At 37.9% G+C, this 23,178-nt stretch overlaps 1 protein-coding gene across 1 annotated transcript; it reads right to left on the minus strand.

Moving 5' to 3' along the window:
* Positions 1-3,961: 3,961 nt before the first annotated feature.
* Positions 3,962-5,144, minus strand: LOC125247633 (endonuclease domain-containing 1 protein-like). Its single transcript, XM_048159036.1, has 2 exons — positions 4,815-5,144; positions 3,962-4,727 (listed from the first exon to the last, which is right to left on the minus strand). The coding sequence occupies exons 1-2, from the start codon at positions 5,100-5,102 to the stop codon at positions 4,212-4,214; spliced, it is 804 nt and encodes a 267-aa protein (XP_048014993.1). The 5' UTR covers positions 5,103-5,144; the 3' UTR covers positions 3,962-4,211.
* Between the last annotated feature and the right edge of the window lie 18,034 nt (positions 5,145-23,178).

The following is a 23,178-nucleotide window of genomic DNA, read 5'->3' on the forward strand; positions in this document are numbered from 1 at the left end:
CTTTCCATTACAGTATAAGCCTTGATGCAAAAATAGACCAAAATCTTAAAATTGTCCACAACATGAAAGAAGTATTCCAATAACACCAAAAGAATTAAAACGATTTACTGATTTGTGCAAAATAAACAAATTATTACTGAAACTATATGTCCCTCACCTGTGAATACTAAAGAAGAATATGGTCTCTGTGTGAACTGATTATTTTGTAGAAATCTGTGGAGTATGAAACAATTGTGTGAGTGTGAGAGAATTAAAATAAATTGGTAAGCAAGTCAGAGTTGTGGTAATATATTTAACGTTTTATTATTTTTTAAAAAATAAATATTTATGAGAAGTGCCCTTTTTTCCACTTGAGCCCCTGCCCATCAAAATGCCTGTGCACGTCCCTGTTGCTTAATAATAAAATGTATTTTACAGTGAATTTTTCATTTTTTTGTTATTAATTTTTTATGCATATTTATACATATAATGTCCTGGAGACAGAAATGTTACCCATTCGGTGGAATGGCTCAATTACTTTTCACAACAGATCATCATTTCTGTGTATAATACCAATCTTTGTTTCATATACGAACTTCCACTACTGTTGTTTGTGATCGCATTTGTGATCTATGAATAAATAAAATATTGTTTTTGCACTCGAAACCTACTTAAAGCATCAAAATAACAATAAGAACTGTACATGGACTACTTAATTGAAATATACTTTATTATTCTTACCTGCAAGAAAAGATATGACAGTATAAAGTCAATCACAATTGGAGCGTCTCAATTCTCTGTGTCTTCTTCTTCTGTTTTTTGGCGCGTTGCGTCCTGTGTGAATATCACCTAATTTTGCTGTTATGCAGTCATGGATTATTTTTAATCAATTCCTTCCTTGTTTTTGCTCTTTTCTAATTTTTCAGATATACATAGGCCTACAGAGCCAAACAAATATTCATACTTGCATAATTAATCGATGCTCTCTCTTATTCCTTCTCCAGGACCCACCTGGCGCTGCGTGTTCGTGGTCTCCTAAGATCCAGAATAGACTCCAGCATCCGCATTCTAGATTCAAATCATTTCACATAACCCAGTAGAATATATGTATTTTACACTCTAAAAAATGCTGGGTTAAAAACAACCCAAGTTGGGTTGAAAATGGACAAACCCAGCAATTGGGTTGTTTTAACCCAGCGGTAGGGTTAAATGTTTGCCCAACCTGCTGGGTAGTTTTATTTAACTCAACTATTGTTTAAAAATTACTGTATTGCTTAATTAAAATTAACCGAAAGTATGTTGGAAATGAACATTTATTTATGTTCAATGAATAATTATTAAACAATAAACATTTATTAAATTGCTTATTAATAAATATTCACCTTTTGACTATTATTGTTGCCTCTAATTGCATCTGGTTTTTAATTTTAAAAATAAACCAGCTATTTTGGGTTCATTTTAAGCCAGCCATATATTTTAAACAATAGTTGGTTTAAATAAAACTGCCCAGCAAATTGGGCAAACATTTAACCCAACCGCTGGGTTAAAACAACCCAATCACTGGGTTTGTCCATTTTCAACCCAACTTGGGTTGTTTTTAACCCAGCATTTTTTAGAGTGTATTAATGTCTCTATCTCTATTAAAATCATATCCTAAAAAATATTCCAAATCCTTATTTACCTTTCCTTTTTTGTTTAAAAAAAAATTATATTAATTCCTTTCTTTCTTCAGGATACCGTTTACAATCATATATTACATGCTCCACTGTTTCTTTCTCCACAGTTCTCACACAGGCAAGTTTCATGTATTCCAGTTATGAACAATGAAGCATTCAATCCCGTATGTCTCATCCTAATTATTTCCTCTTCTTCTTTCCTATTTCAACCACTTATATTTCTTTTAGAATTTACCCTTTTTTAAATATTACATAAATTCCTTACCTTATTATCGGTATTCCATGTTTGCTGCAATTCTTTAGTAGTATTTTCCTTAATAATATTATTATTGCATACTTCTAATTCAGTACAAAAAAAGAGATTTTTTTCGATATGCTAATCAGCACATGGTTAGCTAGCACAGTTCTGAACAGTTTTACACACATAAAAACTACATTTTATAGAATAACACTCAAAGTTTGCTTAACTGCAGAACTGCAGTGTTTGTTAGTGACGTTTCTTAAAGTTACAGATTTTCAGACTTTTGAACACATTTAACTCAAATAATAGTACCTATCTACTATAAAAAAAAATGCGGGACACTTTTTTTTTACATTAATTTTCATGATTTAAAAATAAAATATCAAATAATTTTTTTTGAACTTCACTTTTTAAGAAAATCTAAATATATTTTTAAAAACAATCATGAAAAAAATTGCAAAGATTATTTCAATATTATTTTCACAAGTTGAAATTTAGGGGTCAGGGTTCGGGACAGCCACCTTCCAATTGAAAATACCAATAAATGATGATTTTATATATATTAATCTTAATGATATTTTAAATATTATTGTGGGATTCAATAGATAATAGAAGGATCTTAGTAAACATCTAAAATTTGAATACTTAAATGCTTTTTATTTATTATTATTTTTTTTTTTGGTTGTGGGACATCAGTTTACACCACTTTTGTAGAATGGCCCATATGTCAACTGATCCATTGTCAGCTCATAGGCTAAGGCTAAACTAATGTGTGTCTTCCAGATCATCAATAACAGCCTCCTCATGATAGTTCCATTCCTGCCGATTGAACGTTGGGTCCTGTGGAGCGGCGTTGGTCAGGGTGGAGGTGGCCAGCATGGAGAGATGATTGTTCGTGTGCTGCACCGGGTAGAGATGACCTCTGTCATATTTGTGTTCTCTGTGTTTTTCAGATTTATCATAGTCTCTATTCACAGCCTGATTATTAATGCTTCTAGGACATGAGAAAAAAAGCTAAAGGACATGAGAAAAAAAAGTGTTTCAGTCATAATTCAAATGAATTATTGTCATTTCAAATAAATATACTGGTCCCCACTTTAAATTAGGTGTCTTTAACTAATATGTAATAACATTCAAAATTAATCATTTGCTACAATGCACTTATTGTGTATGTACATGTTTATCATTGTACTTGTGTCAGACCGTTCTGTTCTGTTCTGCTTAAGAGCGCCAGCCTTTGTTGGATGTGATCCTTACATTATAAAGAGGCGCAATTTTTCTACTGAATTGTATCTTGAATTTTATCTGAATGTATATCTTTGATATAATCCCTTAAACCGCTAAGTGTTGTGGGGTGCTCTCAGGCTGACCCCCCTATGTCCCTATGTCCCCCCTAGCCTTCCTTACCGAGTTATAGCCGGTCAAACCTGGACAGGAAGTGGCCGTATCTATGAACGCATACTAAACTATGGAGGCATACTACTTGTTTTGTAAGTGGTTGCATATGCAGGTTGTATTAACTAGTGGTCATAAAGCAGTCACTGCACACACAGGCATTATCCGACTCTGCTTCTCCTGACCGCAGATGCAGGATTACAAGCCATTTCTTTTTCTGCGTTTTTCTGTCAAATCTTTGCAATTTCCCACCTGATGAACAAATGCTTTTGGTACAAGATACAAGCTCCTTGTGGTTTCTCAGTTTGATCGATTAGAGCAACAACAAATAACGCAAAACAGGCTTTTCATAGTGCTTCCCTATGTAGAAAATCACTTCCTGCCCTCCATCTGCATTTAGATTTTTTGCAGTCTGAACATGTTTTTTCCACACACTTTTAATTCTTGGGATATAATCGGCTCTGGTTATCGGCTGTTTTTAAGCAATCGGTTGATGTCCAATAGGGCTGGGAGCATTTCTGGGGACAGTATTTCTCCGGTCACCTTACCGAATGTTGAATTATGTTAAGTGCACACATATGCCTGTTGAGTGCAGGATGAGGGAAGGAGGTTTATCTGAGAAGACTAGGGTTTAATAAAGGTTTAAAAACTGTTTCGTCACACATTAAAACACACTTGCACACTGTGTTTATTAAATGTAACCGATTATACATCCAGCATTGATTTAAACACATGATAATAACAGTCAAACAGTGAAGTTGATAAAGATTATATTGTTTAAAAATAACATAAAGCCAGGTCAGGAGCATAAAGTCATGATCTAGGGAATAAAGAATTGATACCAGCTATTACCAACCCCAGTTAAAGATATACAGTATATGTCAACTGATCCATTTTTAGCTCATAGGTTCAAGGTTAAACTAGTTACAGCCACCTGTCGCGGGGCTTGGGAAAATCTTAATATTATTCACGTTGTAATCTTTGTCCAGCTGTGTCTGTAGGGCTGTAATTGATAACTTCTGCACTTGGTTATTGTTAGGTCCATAGTAACCCTGCCCTGTGACCACACCATTCTTTAAACAGCAGGTGGCTCTCCAGTAATACTTTGAGACAGTAACTCTATTATTAATTTTGTTGTTGATATCAGGAACTACACCAGTCACTACATAAGCCTTGTCACAGCCTTCCAGATCTTTAATTACAGCCCCCTCATGTGTCTTCCATGCATTCTGATTGAACGTTGGGTCCTGTGGAGCGGCGTTGGTCAGGGTGGAGGTGGCCAGCATGGAGAGATGATTGTCGGTGTGCTGCACCGGGTAGAGATGACCTTTGTCATAGACAGAGCCCTTATAGTCACTATTCACAGCCTGATTTTTACCAATAGTGCGTTTATAACCTTTAGGACTCATACACGGATCAGCATTATTATCATCCAGCTGAAGGACATGAGAGGAAAAAAAACAGACTGTTTCATTAAAAATTTTAATCAAATACATTTACTATAATAATTGTTGAACAATTACCTGAGGTTCGATGTACCAAGCATCACACCTCCCAATATTTGGGCTCCCAAACACATATGCAGAGTAGATGGGGATCCTCCATGTTGTGCTGTACAAAGTTGCATAAAGATACATTATCTGATCGCTGTCGTCCCAAAGACACTGACAGATGTGCTGGACTGAGACACCCGCTGGTGGTATGAACTGAGGAGGGACATTATTCAAAAAGAACTGACCGCATTGATTAAAATCCTTCCCAACCTCACTCAGAGAGAGGTAAGGCAACAGAAGAAACACCAGAAGCTTCATGATGTGAGACACTGAATCTGTGAGTTTCTCTGGGTCAGAAGAGAGCGAGAGAGTAGTAGAATATAGATGCACTCTGTCTTTTATAGAGTTTAAGACACAAGGGAATAGTGTTGGTGCAGCCATTTGCATGAAAGATAACCAATATCTTTATAAAACTATACAGAGGCAGAAACACACACACCACTCTGTGCTCTGTCGAACCGGAACCTTTTCCATATCCATTTATGGAAGAACAGGTTCACATACATGTATGAGCGCACACTTATTACAAACGTTAACACCCCACTTGCTCTCATACTGTACAGTGTACTATTGTAAAAACACAACTTAAACACAGCTTTGCATTTCTCTTGTGTTGCATTTCGATACCAAACATGAAAATCCTGAACATTTCTACCATATTCTTTGTCACTGGTTTAGACATCAGACACCATTTCTTGTGTGGGGCAATACCCAGTTCTCACATTGCCATCACTGAGTGCTGATCGAATGAAATGATACCTCATATTAGCATGTTTACATCTCTGTCGACACACTGGATTCTTTGACAGAGCTTTTCTTTTCTTCTGTTTTCTGTACACGCAGTGATCAGATGAATTCTGCACTAAATCATCCTCGCTGAGGTCGTCATGTAATATTTTGTTCCAGTTTCTTCCTGGCTGTTTTAAACCATACAGTGACTTGTTCAGCTAAGAATAAGATTTTCTTCTATGCCTGACTTCAATTCAAAACCTTCTGGCTGTCCCATGTCAATTGAAGCATGCAGATAAGCAGTTTTTAAGATCATATTGTGCTGTCATTTGCATCAAGTCTCATCTGCTTTATTTTTCACAGCAGAGCAGACCAGGTGTATCAAACTCAGGTCCTGAGTTAGCCACCCCTGGTCTATACTATAAAAATAATAGATGAGACTCAGGCATATAGTAAAAGGCCAGATATATTGCTAAAGTCTATAGTCAAGTTGTAACAGACCTTATTGTAATTTAACTTCTAATTTGTTTTTCTACTTTATTTTTGATATTTTAGTGGGTTTAATTATGTATTAAGTCTGCACTAACGGGAGAGCGCGCTCATTGTTATGGTTCATCTTAGTTTTTTAAAGTTTTCCAATTTATAAAGCACCCCTCGAAAAGGCGCAAGGTGTGTATATTTGTATGCTGTTAGTTATATTGAGTATTTTGTGTGATTCATTGTGTGTGCAAAAAATGATGTGAAAGGAGAAATATGGATAAGACATTAATACGTATTTTTTGTACTTTGTTCAGCTCTTACGGTGATTTCTGAAGTTTAAAAGGCCATATCATCGTTGTTTAATGTTTAATAAAGCTTCAAGAAACTCAGCAGTAAAGTTTGGCCATCATTCGGACGGGGTCCGCTACACAAGTGATGGGTGTAGATTATACAGACTTTCTCTCTGACAGCAAAGTTGAGTAACGTTACAAGCCTTGATGCAAATGACAGCACAATGTGATCTTGACTGGATGTAAAAACTGCTTATCTGCATGCTTCAGTTGACTGATATGGGATAGCCAGAAGGTTTTGAATTGAAGTCAGGCATAGGAGAAAAACTAGTCTAAGCTGAACAAGTCACTGTATGGTTTAAAACAGCCAGGAAGAAACTGGAACAAAACGTTACATGACAACCTCAATGAGGATGATTTTGTGCAGAATTCATCTGATCACTGCGTGTACAGAAAACAGAAGAAAAGGAGAAATAGCATTATATCAGTGATAAACCAGTGACAAAGTTTACATTTTCAGGAGTCTTATGTTTGGTGTGTAAATGCAACACAAGAGAAATACAAAACTGTGTTCGTATGATATGTTGTAAACAGTATTGTACAGTATGAGAGTAAGTGGGGATGTTAAAGGGATAATTCACCCCAAAATGAACATCATCCCATGATTTTCTCACCATCAAGCCATCCTAGGTGTACAGCTCCCTCCACTAATATTGGCACCCTTAGTAAATATGAGCAAAGGTGACTGTGAAAATAAATCTGCATTGTTAATCCTTTTGATCTTTCATTGAAAAAATTCACAAAATTTCTACAGCCGTCCATGTATGGCAGTCTGTAAAAAAATAAAGTTTTAAATGTGGATATTTTTCTTTAAAAAATGCATCGCTTTGCTTAAGAAGGCCTTTATTAACCCCCTGGAGCTGTGTTGATTAATTTTATGAAGGATGGATGCATTTTTGGGGCTTTAAAGTCTCAAGCCCCATTCACTACCATTATAAAGCTTTGAAGAGCTTATTAAATATATATTATTAAATATATCTCAGATTGTGTTCGTCTGAAAGAAGGTGTGTGACACTGTCACTCACTATATATAACATGATGGTTTTATGTATATTTGAGTTTTACAGTTTTTTACGATTGCTTAAACACAATTTTGAAATCAGGGCCCGGTTTGTCAAAACACTACACACAATTAACATAACCCTACACCAAAGTAGCACAACACTTCAGATCATTTGCAAAATGGAACACTTTTGTCAAAACTATACACAACTTTATAAAAACAATATTTTGTTACTGTTACGAGTTTCAAACTAGTGTAACTGGAGTAACAAATGATTTTGACTGGGGTTCACTACTCTCAACTCTCCTAGATGACTGCCCTGGAAAACAGATTCATGGAATCAGTGAGTGAAAGAGCGAACCGCCATCTTCATCTCCAAATCTCTGTATCTTTATTACAAAATTCTCAAATGGTATAAAACAATACCATTCCCTTAGTGTAAACATGTTTCAGTTTCAGAGTCCATTTGTTAATTTCAATTTAAATACCTCAATACAGTTTTTATATCATTTTTTTTATATATATAGTTCATATATAGTTTTTATATATGGTCATATTTCATATCAGTGGGTGACATCTTTCACACTCACATTCACGAAATAATCATGTCTTTACAAAAATCAACATCACTCTTTCTTTAAAGTGCAGTAATATCACAAGGATAAATCATATTTTCAGCTATATTTATATTTATATATAATTATTTGTTTTCTTTTTAACTCCAGAAATCCACCATAATACTAATGTAATAATGTGAATCATAAACCCTCTTTGGCTGTAAATGAATATTTAAATGACTTTATAGTCACAACCTGAATCATGCACATAGGGAAAACTGTTCAACTTATAACACATTGTTAATCTCAGACCAGACACCTAACTGCTTCTGTATAACTTTAGTAATAACTCCCTTATAAGTTTTAAACAACATACCCCTCTTCATTTAACATTTACTATAATTTATAACCTGTCAGGTTACCCTAAAACACGAAATAAAGCATTACGAGGGAGTGAGGACACTAGTTTTACACATTCAGCCACAATACATATCTGCTATACAGCCGCTAACGCCATTGTTACAAAACCTTTTTCCCGCGATTATAAACGCAGCACTTTAACTCGGCTTCACACATCAAAAATTCCATACCCAACTCATCACAGTTTCAATTCACCACACGTTTCAGGAGGAAACAGTTCTTGTAATGGTTTTTACAGAGTATGAACCTGGAAAACAGATCATGGAATCAGTGAGTGAAAGAGCGAACCGCCTAGTCTGGCTATCACCAGACCAAGCTCAATTTAAAATTTAACATTGTTCTGGGGATTTTGCTATGTATTTCCTACTGCACAAAAGGCATGATCAACAAGCATTAGTCACGCAATTGGATAGTCCTTCAACCAATCAGATCAACGATCCGGGTGACGTACTTTGCAGAGCGACGCGAAAACTACAGACAGGTTTACCGTGTGTCTCAATCAGCTCCCTAGTTCAGTAGTCAGGGCACTGATCAGGGAATCAGCCACATTCACTTGCATGATATACTGATTCACGACCTAGGGAACTAGGGAGCTGATTGAGACGCAGGGTTAGTTTGTATTGGTTTGTAGCATTGATCCGCGGTTTGCAGAAGCAGCAATGGCATCGAGTGATTTTTGCAGGTTGTGCAAAAAAACATGAAAGTGATCGGTATTTACACCCACTCAAGCAATTTGTTTGCTAACTAAAGAAGTCATTCAGCATCATCGAGAGGTTAAATGGCGACTCTGATACTGTTCTGGTTCAGTGTAAATGAATGCGGAATATATAGCCGCCCTAAACTACGTCATTGTCATGACAACCAAAAAGAATTCCAGTCAGCTCAGGCGGCGCGAGATTCAAGAAGCAGGGAGACGATAATAGCCATTATAAAAGGTATAAAAATATACAATAAGAAATAAAGCAAACAATTCAGTCAAGCGTACAAAATGAGCGCTTTAGTAGGATACAAAAGTTAAATAGCCATATATAAAGTTATGAAACGTCACATTGCTCTCAGCCAAAAGGGAGCCAGCGGCAAACGTCAGAAGGATTAGCCGAGGTACGGCTGCTCTCGGCTGGGTACATGAGCGCTGAGCGTCTGGATCTCACATCTCCAACAACGTCAGATTAAATTTTCAGAAAGGTGCTATCTTTATCAATAAACCACAAATTTGAGCTTTAAACCAGCACATTCTCGCCTGAAAAACTCTTAAAACTACATATCATGACATAATTAGTGATGGCCAATTTCAAAACACTGCTTCATGAAGCTCCAAAGCTTCATGAATCCATTTGTTTTGAATCAGTGATTCGGAGCGTGTATCAAACTGCTAAAGTCACGTGATTTTAGTAAACAAGGCTTCGTTACATCATCACTGTTTCGAAACGTTTCAAAACAGTTCGAAATTTCAATGGTTCACTGGTAGAGGGTGATGATAAAGTGAACCCATGAATCATGCAAATTCACTGAGAACTATTGAACAAGTGTCTAGGGCTTTACCCTATGGTTTTACCTGATCTCTGATCTGTTTTATACATTTGTAGATGTTTTAATTATACATTAGAATAATTAAAATGAACAATGGTAGTTATTAATCTCTTATTGGCCTGTTTAGCTTGAGCCATGGAACAGAGAAACAAGCCTTTAAAATTGATAAAAGAACACATATTATACAGACACTCTATTTTTAATCTTATTAGATTATTATTTAATTCCATTTGATTGATTTTACTTTCAATAAAACTTTTGCAATACATTTGTTAAAGGGTATTTTTAATGCATGTTTGGCCTGAGTTTTGTTGCATTTACACTGTTCTGACCACTAGGGGTCACCATGGAGACGGGTGTCAGATTGTTTCGAAGCCTCGAATCATTACGGCACATTTGCTTCAACTGCTTCAGTGTTTCAGAAGCCTCGATCTGCCCATCACTACTTCCTGGTTCCTGTCATGTGATCAGTCACATGACAGGCAGACCCATACACATTTTAAGACATACACACAGTAAAATAAGTAAGAGGGATAAAATGGCACACAACATGTAACCCAATTAAAACTCAAATATACATAAAACCTTCATGTTATATACATTGAGCGGATAAAACATGTGTCTTATGTGACAGTGTCACAACCTACCTCTCTTGTTGTGGCACCCGTACAGTGGGACATAATGACTGAACTGGAGCAGGCCAATGCGGAAATCGAAATTCCATCCAACTGCCCTCCAGGGAAGACCTTCGTCCCGTGAAATATGCGCAACCGAGTGCTGGATATGGTTCACAACTCACCCGCCTCAGGTCATCCAGGCATCACCGCTACCATCCAGATCACCCAGAACCGCTTCTGGTGGCCTTCTCTGCCCAAAGACACAGTACAGTATGTCAAGGCCTGCACTGTCTGCAACATCAACAAACCCTCTCATCAACTCCCCGCTGGTCTGCTGCATCCGCTGCCACTGCCTCAACGCCCGTGGTCCCACATCGCGGTCGACTTCATCACCGACCTCCCAGTGTCCAACGGTAACACCACCATCCTCACCGTGGTTGATCGCTTCTCCAAGGCTTGTCGTCTAATTCCCCTACCCAGATTACCTACCTCTATGCAGACCGCCGAACACCTGTGCCAGTGGGTCTTCCGTATATATGGGCTGCCAGAGGACATCGTGTCTGATCGTGGGTCCCAATTCACGTCTTGCCTGTGGGCCGCCTTCTGCCAAGCTTTGAACATAAATGTCAGCCTCACCTCCGGTTATCACCCTCAGTCCAACGGGCAAACCGAGTGCCTGAATCAAGAGCTCACTCGCTTCCTCCGGTCATACTGCAACCGCAATCAAGACGACTGGTCCTGATACCTGCTGTGGGCCGAGTATGCCCAAAACTCTCTCCGCAAGCCAGCAACCGGTCTAACACCATTCCAGTGCGTCCTGGGGTACCAACCGCCCATGTTCCCATGGTCAGGGGAACCCACGAACGTTCCCGCGGTCAATGACTGGCTAAGTCGAAGCGAGGCAACCTGGGACCGAGCGCATACTCACCTGCTGCACGCAGTTCGCCACCAAAGAGAGAACGCAGACCGCCGACGGCGCCCTGGCCCAGCCTACCAACCTGGTCAATGGGACTGGCTTTCCACCCGAGATCTATGCCTTCTTCTCCCATGTAAAAAGTTAAGCCCCAGGTACGTTGGTCTTTTCCAAATATTACGACAAATCACTCCAGTCTCCTTCCGCCTTGCTCTGCCTAATCATTATCGCATTTCTCCCACTTTCCATGTCTCACTGCTCAAGCCTGCCGATGGTCCCAGCAAGGAGGGGGAGGAGAGGTCTTGATCGAGGGCGAGGAGTTCTGTCGGGTCCGTGAACTGCTGGACTCGAGACGCCGTGGTCGCACACTCCAATATCTGGTCGACTGGGAGGGGTATGGTCCGGAGGAACGTTCCTGGGTCGATTCGGATGATATCCTGGACCCCAACCTGGGGGGCTCTGTCACAGAGACGAACTCCGTGGTTCCCTCATCTGGCCATCGGAGGAAACCATCGCCCGAATACTGACTTTAGATTTCACTACATTCCCCATAAGCCCGCATCGCATACTGATTACCTTGCCACCTGTTACCAATCACCTGGACTATAAAAGACTGTCTGTCACTTCCTTTGATCGCGAAGTCTTGTTTTGCCGAGGTGAACATTACTGAGCGTTATCTGTCTGACTGCCTGTTGCAGATCTATCTATTACCCATTCCTGAACCTTTGCTGCCTACCACTGACCCTTGCCTGTTCCACTGACCTGTGAGTGATATCTGCCAGCCCTGACCCTTTGTCTGTATTTTGACCACGATTCTGCCTGTTCCCTATATACCTGTTTGTTCCTGTCTGACCCTGCCTGTACGACCACGATTGTTATTAATAAAGCATGCAAATGGATCCCTGCCAGAGTGATGATTCGTTACAACCGTGAAGATATGGCCATTTAGCTAGGTCTTCCTGATTGACCATGTTATCTTGGTTTACAGGCATTTGCTTCTGTGTGTAAACTTCTGGTAACCCATAAAAATCTTTACCAGAAAGACTGGAAATCTCCAAGTTGTTTACCACATTGCTTGAGACTGTTGTTTTGGGACTCATTGTAAGCAAGCAGATTTTTGTCTTTCGTCCATTCAGGTGAAGCTTCTTCATCAAACTTTCAGAACAGAAAGTAAACGTACGACCTGTGTCCAAAAATGCATAGGTCTAAACAAATTTATTGCCCATTGCAGACTTTACTTGGACTGGAAGGATAGGTAATATACCACTGCTACCACCGGCCCCTATATGACCACATGTTTAGGCAGATACAAGCGTGTTGTTGATAGTTAGTCCTACATACTGCTCATTGGTTGTGTTGACATCTTTATTAACTTTTGAGTTTTTTTAAATGAATGTAAAGGACACTGGGATGTTTTTGGTTGCACACTTTGCAAGTCAAGCGCCTTTTACACTCTTTGCTCAGGTGTCCAACATGTAAGCAACCAAAACAGACAGCTTTTTCTTTTATAAAGTTGACCTTTTCCCTATGTTTCTTCCTTTCAAACTCTTTACATTGCTCCAAAGAATGACTTTGTGAACAGAACAAACAGGTAGTGGAGTTACACTTGAACCGGCTGATTGACTGTTCAGCATTTGCTTTTTGGATTTCACCAACAAGAGTTTTGTCAACGTTGGTGACACTGGTGGCAAAACTGTCGCCTTTCAGCTTAGGCTTTGACTGGGATTGTGATTTCCATTTGTAGACATCTTTTGGTTTACCAGTTGTTCTCATCTCTACATTTTGAATGGACCCAAATATTGGATCTGAAATGATTTTAACTTGGTATTCAATGAAGTTGACAACATCAAATGTGGCTCTTCGTTTCTGTCTTTCCATGATATCACATGCAGTTGTTTTCCATTTTTCTCTGAGTTTAAATGGAAGCTTTAAAATTACTGCTCTCATGTTTGTTGGCATGTCTAGTTCTTGCATGTACTGTCGATCTGCCATTGCATTGCAACAACCACGTAAAAAGAGTGCATAATCTTGAAGAGCTGTGATATCTTCATACCTGATCATAGGCCATCCAAGCACCTTCTCCATATATGCAGCAGAAACAAAATAATCCTCTCCAAACTGCTGTTTAAGCATAGCTTTAGCTGTATCATAATCTCTTTCAGGTGCCATATTCATACAGCTTCGAACAATTTCTCTTGGGCGCCCTCTTGTACACCTTTCAAAAAAATACAAGCAATCACCCTTGTTGTTCGTTTTTTCCTCCACACAATGTTTAAAAGCTTTGGTAGACAAACTGAATTGCAATGGATCCCCTTCAAACACTGGAATCTCATGTGGTGGCAAGTGTTGAGACTTTTGCTGCTGTATTAGCAGTTCTGTTATTTCTTGATGTTTTTGAAGCACATTCTGTGTGAAACCAAATCTTCCACCATCTACTGAAGCAGTTGATCTAGGTCTTGAAGATGCATGTTGCTGTACATGATGAGATGATGCCGGTTGTAAGGTAACATCTGTGTTGCTTTGCATAGTAGTCCTTGGCTGTGTCTCAACTTCTGTTTGAAGAGATGCAGTTGCTGGTTTTGCTTGTCTGCTAACATAGGATTCCATTCCATCCACTGCAATACTGTCTGCTCGTTGCTCAAAAGTCCAGAGCACAGATAGCTTTGCATTGGAGGCTGCAATTTTTGCATCCATATCCATTTGTTCCTTGCGTTTCTGTAACATTTCCAACTGTTGTTCAATATCATGCTTCGCTTTTAAAGATGTTGCTTGAGTGACAAGAGTGGCCTTTTCCGCTTCAAGCTGAATACGTGCAAGTTGCACAGAAGCATTGGATTTGCTGGAGCGTGAACTGTGGTGGCTACTTTTGTGGCTTGAAGTGCGACTACTGACCCTTGTTTCTACATTTGAACGCTATCATTGGGTTCAATTTCACTCGCAGCACGATCACATTCCTCCTGTAGCTTATCCAACCATTTATTTACCACAGTGCTGAATTCCACAACCCATAACATTTTTGCTTTGAACCAGGTTTCAAGCCTATCCTTCTCTTCATCAGGCAATAAAACAATCAGAGACTCGTGTGCTTCTTTTGCTTCATTGCATTGCTTTGTAAACTTTTCAAACATATTTTTTATCTCATTTTCATTTTCTCTGTTACCCATAAACTCTTGTATAGTCCTTTTCAATTGGGATGCTTTGTCAAATTTTGACTTTCTTTGCTTCTGTAAAATATCGAGTTTTGCCATTAACCCCTTTGCAGTAAGCTTAACCTCTCGTTTTGGTACAGATGATTCAACATTTTCACCCGCTACATTCTGAGTTTGAGCCTCATCATGCTCGATTTCAGAACCATGAATCTCCTTTTCATCCGCCATTTTTAAACCTTTAAATACTCACTGTATATTTTACATAAACATCACCTCAGACATCGTAAACATGGGCAAACAATCATAAAACAGTTCTTAGTTTCACAAACACCCTTTTTTAACCACCAATGCATTGGATTTTGTTTGTTTGTTTTTGTGTGCACACTTTATTTAACTAATGTTCAAGTGAAAGCGCCTTTCATACCTCAGTTCCAGAAACGCTGAAAGCTGAAACTTTGGCGTTTGTGTGCTCTGTGTCCTCTTTGTTTACATGTGCGGATTTCCTTTGAAATTCGCAATCAATCAAAGCAATAATCCATGGTAAATCCATCAAACGAAACGATCATGAATGAGCATCATCCGACTTTTCCTGTAGTTGTCCAATTTGATCCGCTTCAGTCGTCGATATCAGTGCGAAAGCTCACCTAGTCTCCTGCGGTCAAACTTTTTGACATAATCTTGTAGGGACGCAGATGGAATTTAGAAGTCTGTTTCTGACGCATGCTTTACCCTAGAATAAATCAAGTCATTGTCCATAATAAAGTCGGATATGCCAATCCATTTATTGTCCATTTGGCATTTGCAAATAACAAAAATGAAGTAAAGGAAAAATAATACTTCAAACATAACTTCGACTCTTCCTTAATAAACAAAATTCCATTCAAAACAATCTGTTAAGCACAGTCTTGTACGAAATGCTGCATGCTCGACACGGCACAGTCAAAAAGTTTGTTTGACCTTCCATTGGACCACCTGTATCTCATTAGCACTTGGTTTAAATGTACTCAAAGTACTCACATGCCATCTAGTGTCACAAACACAAATTACAATGAAATGGCTCCAACAATTTGATACAATGCTCTTATTGTGTACATACTGTACATGTTTTTACATTGTACTTATATTTTAAAAACATCTGCATGTAATTACATTTATAATTACACTGTTGACCCATCCCTTAACCCTTACCCTTACCCTTAAACCTACCCACACCACCAAAGCTTTTCCTAACCTTACCCGTACCCCACCTCAATAGCTGCAAATGTGTTTTACAGTTCAATATTGTAGTAAAGATCACAGTTCGTAGAGAAGGAAGAGGACAGGGTCGGACTGCTGACTGAGCTTTATTCCAAGTAATGAATATCCAACAAAAGTCTGTGCAATGCACAACAATGAAATATACAATCCACAATAGGGCTTCACTCCAGTGTCACGGCGAATCACAATTAGCGATCTCAGTCAGCAGTCCCTCTCTCTCACACACTCCTGCTTCTCCTGGTGTTTTATCCTGTCTCCGTGCCAATTACTGGAATGAGAAACAGGTGTTCGTGATTTACATTTAACCCACTCACTCACCATGCGTCTCCCGACTCTCTCTCCTGCTGCAGACTTCGCTGAACCATGCCCCCCTCGCCACAAATATGAACCCAATAAATACATTGTACTTATTTTTTGATGTAAGTACATAGTAGTTAAGGCCACTTAATATAAAGTGGGACCCTGAATCTGTTTTTGTGCCCAGTGAGATGAGTAAGTGCTTGTTCACATTAGTCTAGAACTATAACTCATATTTTTCATGTTTAGGAAGCACTTAATTGACCAGTACCATGAACTTTGAACTTGAGATGAAAGATAGGGAACTGTGGGGTCAGGTTGTAGAGGTGTGAGAGTGTTTCAACATGTGCTTTCTCTGAGAAACCCTGACCAAATATTGTGGTCAGGGTTATCAATCTGAGACACACCTCAGTACATGATACTATCAGGATTTTCTCAATATTAATTTTCTCCACCTTTTCCTGACACCCTACTGCGTTTTGAATTATGGGTGACCCTTCCGATCCTTTGTTTGACGATCCTTTGTCCTTCTAGCAGGGCAATAGCTAAATGACACTAGACGACATCATAATGGCAAATTCATTGATCTATATAAATATGATATGAATAGAGATCAGTGGGCAAAATATGAATCTAAATAAGGTTTGTCCAAGTTGCTAGATTTGTCCCTAAACTTTTGAAAAAAGTCTCAAAAGGGGAAATCACTAAATCTAGTGACAAAAATCCCTAAATTGGCAACACTGACAGGGAGTATACAAATATATAGAAAACACACTAAACAGGAACAGCTGGACAAAGATTAACTAATCAGAAACTATAGCAACTAAATTATATTTTATATATCTTACATTTTATTCATTAATGAATAACTACACAGGAACAAATGAGTAATGCATTATTAACACTCTAGTAACTACTATTAACTAACAAGTAACTCTGATGAATGAATTAGTAAGTAATAGTGCTCAGTTGAAGGTAGTAGTTCACTATTAACTAATCAGTAACTACTGTTTTTTCATACCTCCCAGAGAACTACTAAGAACTACTATATACAGGTTCATAATTAACATGAATAATGCATAATGCATAATTAAAAGTAAAGTAAAGTAAAGGTCTTGGTAACCCACTAGTAATGACTGAAGTATTACCAAATCCTTCAGAAGGAATTACTAATTATTTGGATCAGTATTCTAATGTGAGAAACATGATAACTCTCTAGTAACTACTGAAGTCATTGTAAACTTTTGAGGTTTTTGTACATTTTTGTACAGTAATTCCTTCTGATGTATTTGGTAGCACTTAAGGTTGGGTTACCATGATCTTCTCTTTAGAATACTGATCCAAATAAGTAGTAGTTCCTTTAGAGTTATATAGTAACTCTTGAGTTATTACTATCCAATACTTTACAAAAACATCAAAAGTTTACAATGAATTCAGTAGTTACTAGAGAGTTATCATGCTTCTTACTTTAGAATACTGATCCAAATAATTAGTAATTCCTTCTGAAGGATTTGGTAATACTTCAGTCATTAGTGGGTTACCAAGACCTTTACTTTACTTTACTTTTAATTATGCATTATGCATTATTCATGTTAATTATGAACATGTATATAGTAGTTCTTAGTAGTTCTCTGGGAGGAATGAAAAAACAGTAGTTACTGATTAGCTAATAGTGAACTACCACCTTCAACTGAGGACTATTACTTACTAATTCATTACTCAGAGTTTATTGTTAGATAATAGTAGTTACTAGAGTGTTAATAATGCATTATTCATTTGTTCCTGTGTAGTTATTCATTAATGAAGGATCAGTATTCTAAAGTGTTACCATTTTTTTTTTATGTTAGTAGTTAAAGACAATATAAAGTGTAACCAATATACTATAATAATATACGGTTGAACAATTACCTGAGGTTCGATGTACCAAGCATCACACCTCCCAATATTTGTGCTCCCAAACACATATGCAGAGTAGATGGGGATCCTCCATGCTGTGCTGTACAAAGTTGCATAAACATACCTTTTCTGTTTGCTCTCATTCCAAACACACTGACAGATGTGCTTGACTGAGTCATCCTCCTTTAGTGTGAACTGAGGAGGTTCACCATTCAAAAAGAACCGACAGCATTTATTAAAATCCAGCCCAACCTCACTCAGAGAGAGGTAAGGCAACAGAAGAAACACCAGAAGCTTCATGATGTGTGAGCAGACACTGAATCTGTGAGTTTCTCTGGGTCAGAAGAGAGCGAGAGAGTAGAGAACATAGATGCACTCTGTCTTTTGTAGAGTTTAAGACACAAGGGGAGGGAATAGAGTCACATGTTTGTAGGTTTCACAAACAAGTGTTTAAAAAATAGCTGAAGAGGTTAACTGTGGACTGCTGATGATATTAGTTTTAGCGTGTTAAAGGGTTTGTCTTTTACACTGAAATGCATGAGCTGTATCTTATGAACCATGTACACCTGTGTAGATGACAGAGAACACATTTCACATGTCATGATCATCTTATCTCAAATCTCTCTCAGTATAATGATACAGCTACAGTTTAAAGCACAAATTCCTATTCCTCTATGGACTACAATTTGAAATGACAAACAGAAAAGAAAAGAAAAGAAAAGAAAAGAAAAGAAAAGAAAAGAAAAGAAAATATAAGAAAGAAGAAAAAAAAATCAGCTGATGTGTTTTAAAGTTCAACTACATCTTCAAAATTTGTTTGTCCATTATGACCTTTGGCCTTTGACCTAGAAAAAAAGTCCTTCATACAGTACTTTAAGGTTACATTACTGTATATAATGATCTGTTAATAATCTTTGTGATGTTCCAGTATCACAATCATTTAAATACATTATTTTTCTCTTATGTCTTCATCACTCCAGATTTCACCCAAATGAGTGCCTCAAATATAAAGTCAGTGTTTGCTTTTAGTGATCATTAATGTGATTGTGACACATTTGAGCTTTTTCTTCTTCTTCATTTTTGGTGTTGCATTTTCAGCCACATCCATTTCTCATCTATTTAGAGGACAAATATGGAATTAATTTCACACATAAACTTACTGTCTTACATTACTTTCTGTTTAATATCGGCCCCAAACATGCAAATATAATGCATTTACTGCTATTTCACTAAAATCAAATGCGACAGTACTTGAAAAACATCTGGCACAGACACACTTCATCACATGTAATCAGCATGTGCACTAAACAAATCCATTCAATTTAGCTGTGGTTGCCAGGATTTCACTATAAAAAAATACAGTAACCATATTACAGTGATTATAAGATATCATTTTGGTGACTATTGATTGAGTACAGAATGGCTATAAGAAATGCTAGATCTACTTATTTTTCAAATCTCTTAATAGAAAACAAACATAATCCTAGGTATTTATTTGACACAGTGGCTAAATTAACTAGAAACAGAGATTCAACTGCTGACGTTTCCATAGAGCACAGCAATAATGACTTTATGAACTTATTAGAGAGAAAATTATAAACATGCAACCGTCTACAGTTTCGCTTCAGACAGTGCACTGTAGTGTCCCTGAGGTAAAACTAGAATCATTCGCCGCTATAGGAGAGGAAGAATTATCTAAACTTATCAAATCATCAAAATCAACAACATGTATGTTAGACCCAATGCCGACTAAACTACTGAAAGAAATGCTTCCAGAGGTCGTAGGTCCACTTCTTGATTAATTAATTCATCTTTAACACTAGGATACATACCAAAACTTTTAAGCAGGCTATTATTAAACCTCTTATTAAAAAACCTCAACTAGATCCGAGAGATTTAGTAAATTACAGGCCAATCTCGAATCTACCTTTTCTGTCAAAGATACTAGAAAAGGCAGTTTCAACACAACTGTGCTCCTTTTTAGAAAGAAATGGAATCTGTGAGGATTTCCAGTCAGGATTTAGACCATACCATAGTACTGAGACTGCTCTCGTTAGAGTTACAAACGATTTACTCTTATCACCCGATCGTGGCTGTATTTCTTTCTTAGTGTTATTAGATCTCAGTGCTGCTTTTGACACTATCGATCACAACATTCTTTTAAAAAGACTTGAAAACTATATTGGCATTAGTGGAATGCTTTGGCATGGTTCAAATCATACTTATCTGACCGTTATCAGTCTGTAGTAGTTAATGAAGAGATGTCGTATCGATCACAAGTTCAATATGGAGTACCACAAGGCTCAGTACTAGGACCGTTGCTTTTCACTCTGTACATGCTGCCCTTAGGAGAGATAATTAGGAAGCATGGTGTTAGTTTTCATTGTTACGCTGATGATACTCAGCTCTATATTTCCTCGCACCCTGACGAAACCTACAAATTCACAAAACTAACAGATGCATAGCTGACATTAAAAACTGGATGACAGAAATTTCTTATTATTAAATTCAGAAAAAACTGATATCCTAATCTTTGGACCAAAAACTTCCTCACGAAAAAACCTTGAATACTCTCTAACACTTGACGGGTGCTCCATTAAATCTTCGTCCTCAGTTAGGAACCTGGGTGTGCTCTTGATACCAATCTTTCATTGAAAGTCATGTTTCTAGTATCTGTAAAACCGCCTTCTTCCATCTAAAAAATATATCTAAATTACGACATATGCTTTCAATGACAAATGCGGAACAGTTGGTTCATGCGTTCATGACCTCAAGACTAGATTACTGTAACGCTCTACTGGGTGGTTGTTCTGCTCGGCTTTAAACAGACTACAGTTGGTCCAAAATGCGGCAGCTAGAGTTCTTACTAGAACCAGAAAGTATGACCATATTAGCCCAGTTCTGTCAACATTACATTGGCTCCCTATTAAACATCGTATAGATTTTAAAATCTTGCTACTTACTTATAAAGCTCTAAATGGTTTAGCTCCCCAATATCTAAGCGAGCTCTTGGTGCATTATAGTCCTTCACGTCTATTGCGATCTCAGAATTCAGGCCAGTTGATAATACCCAGAATATCAAAATCAACTGAAGGCGGCAGATCCTTTTCCTATTTAGCACCTAAACTCTGGAACAATCTTCCTAGCATTGTTCGGAAAGCAGACACACTCTGTCAGTTTAAATCTAGACTAAAAACACATCTCTTTGCTCTTGCATACACATAAACATTATCAATACATTAACATTTTTCAAATCCGTTAAAGGATTGTTACGCTGCAATAATTAGGTTGGCCGGAACCGAGAACATTTCCTATAACACTAGATATACCTGTACATCAGAATAAGAATGGCATCTACGCTAATATCTGTCTCTCTGCTTATCCTGAGGTTTGCCGGGTGCTGGATCCAGGCCGTATCCAGATCAGATGGAGCACCTGTGTCTGGACCTGACTACAACGTAGCCCAGGAGACAATGGGCCTACAGATCCAGTTCTGGCTGCATCTATAATTCAGATTTTTAAATCTCTGTATCCGCTTACATATATTTATATATAATCTATTTTTAATCTCTATAATAAAAATTTATAATTCAGATTTTGATCTCCATATCCATTTACATATATTATATATATCTTCCAAGGGGTTTTTTCCCTCCTAGGACTTTTTTCCCAGTGTTAGCACGCTGGGTTTTTCTCCTAGGGGGTTTTTTCCACCCCTGGGAGTCAGCCGACATTGGCTTAATGTAGCACCATCTGTATATGTTACATATTACCACGCTTGCTTGTACAGCTTATTTTAACCACTTCTCTTTTTTCTGTGCTTCTAATATGTAAAGCTGCTTTGAAACAATTACCAATTGTAAAAAGCGCTATATAAATAAATTTGACTTGACTTGACTTGACTATATTAATACTGTGTATTTCATTAATGTTACACCACGTGGATGTTCCTGCTTCAGTTGTCATGGTTATTTATTTGATCTCATGATTATGTTCAGGTGTGTCTCACTTATCTATATATGTTCAGTTCTGTTTGAGTTTCATAGTCGGGTCTCATCCGTGTGTACATTGTGTTGGACTGCTTATCTGATTTGGAATTTCCCTTGTGGATTTATTAAAGCTGGTTATACTTCATTCTTCTTCGTTGTGTGTTTGTCTTGCACTGCACAACCCGTGAGAGAAGACTCAACCCAAAAGTTAAAGTAAGCAGTGACTTAAGTCACCAGTTTGTGTTTTTGCTTCTGTTCTTGTTTGTTATGGACATCCCTGCTGTGAAGCTAATGTGCCTTGAGTGAAAATGAAGAGGAAATTATGCTTGTTTTGTTGTATTTTAGCTGCGGGTATAGAGCCCCTCAGACAGATTGCAAATCAATCATCTTGGTGTCCACTTAGCACTGGCCTCATCAAGATTGTTCTTAAATAGTGAATAGACCTAATTTTATGAGCACTCATTGTTTAGTGATGACTGTAAGAGATGGCCCAGTGGTCAGAGGGAATAATTACAATCAAGCTAGTCAGAGGTTTAGTGGATCCCAAAAAGGTGGTTTATTGCCGTGAGGTGAGGGAAAAATTATAATACTGGAATCAGTATGAAAAGTATCAGATGCTATTCCCCCCTTCCCCCAGACAAATCTATGGTTCAGTCCAATTAGGGACATGCTAATGCTATAAAAACCAGATTGATCCACATGGTCTGTTTGAGGAGGAGAGTGCGGTTTGGCAACACTGGACTGTGACTGGAGCACTGATGGCAGGAAATGACGGTAGCTCTGGTAGTGATCCGGAAATGGAAGATGAATCGTGTAGCGGGAGTACAGGGGGGAATGAATGGTGGAAAGTAGTCAATCGGAAAAGAAAGAAAACTAATAGTCAAGGATCATTTATGGATAGTGGAAAGGAGGATCGTGTGAGTAGGAAAAACATTGAAGAATATAAAGTGATGATGAAATTTGCAGAATCAGGCATGACGATAAACCCAATTAAACTGACAAAATCTCTGAATAAAGCGTTAGGAGAAATAAATAGTGCAAAGACTCTGAGAGATGGAAACTTGATTATGATGTGTAAGGATGAAAAACAACAAAAGAAGGCACTAAGTATAAATTCGATGCTTGGACTCTCGGTGTCATGCACATT

The sequence above is a fragment of the Megalobrama amblycephala genome, linkage group LG15 (genome assembly GCF_018812025.1).
Source record: "Megalobrama amblycephala isolate DHTTF-2021 linkage group LG15, ASM1881202v1, whole genome shotgun sequence".
NCBI classification, from domain to species: Eukaryota; Metazoa; Chordata; class Actinopteri; order Cypriniformes; family Xenocyprididae; genus Megalobrama; species Megalobrama amblycephala.

Coding starts and splice junctions, on each gene's coding strand:
- LOC125247633 (XM_048159036.1), bottom strand. CDS start 5,102: ATGAAGCTTCTGGTGTTTCTTCTGTTGCCTTACCTCTCTCTGAGTGAG. Junction 4,728..4,814: donor CTTGGTACATCGAACCTCAG/GTAATTGTTCAA, acceptor CATGTCCTTCAG/CTGGATGATAATAATGCTGA.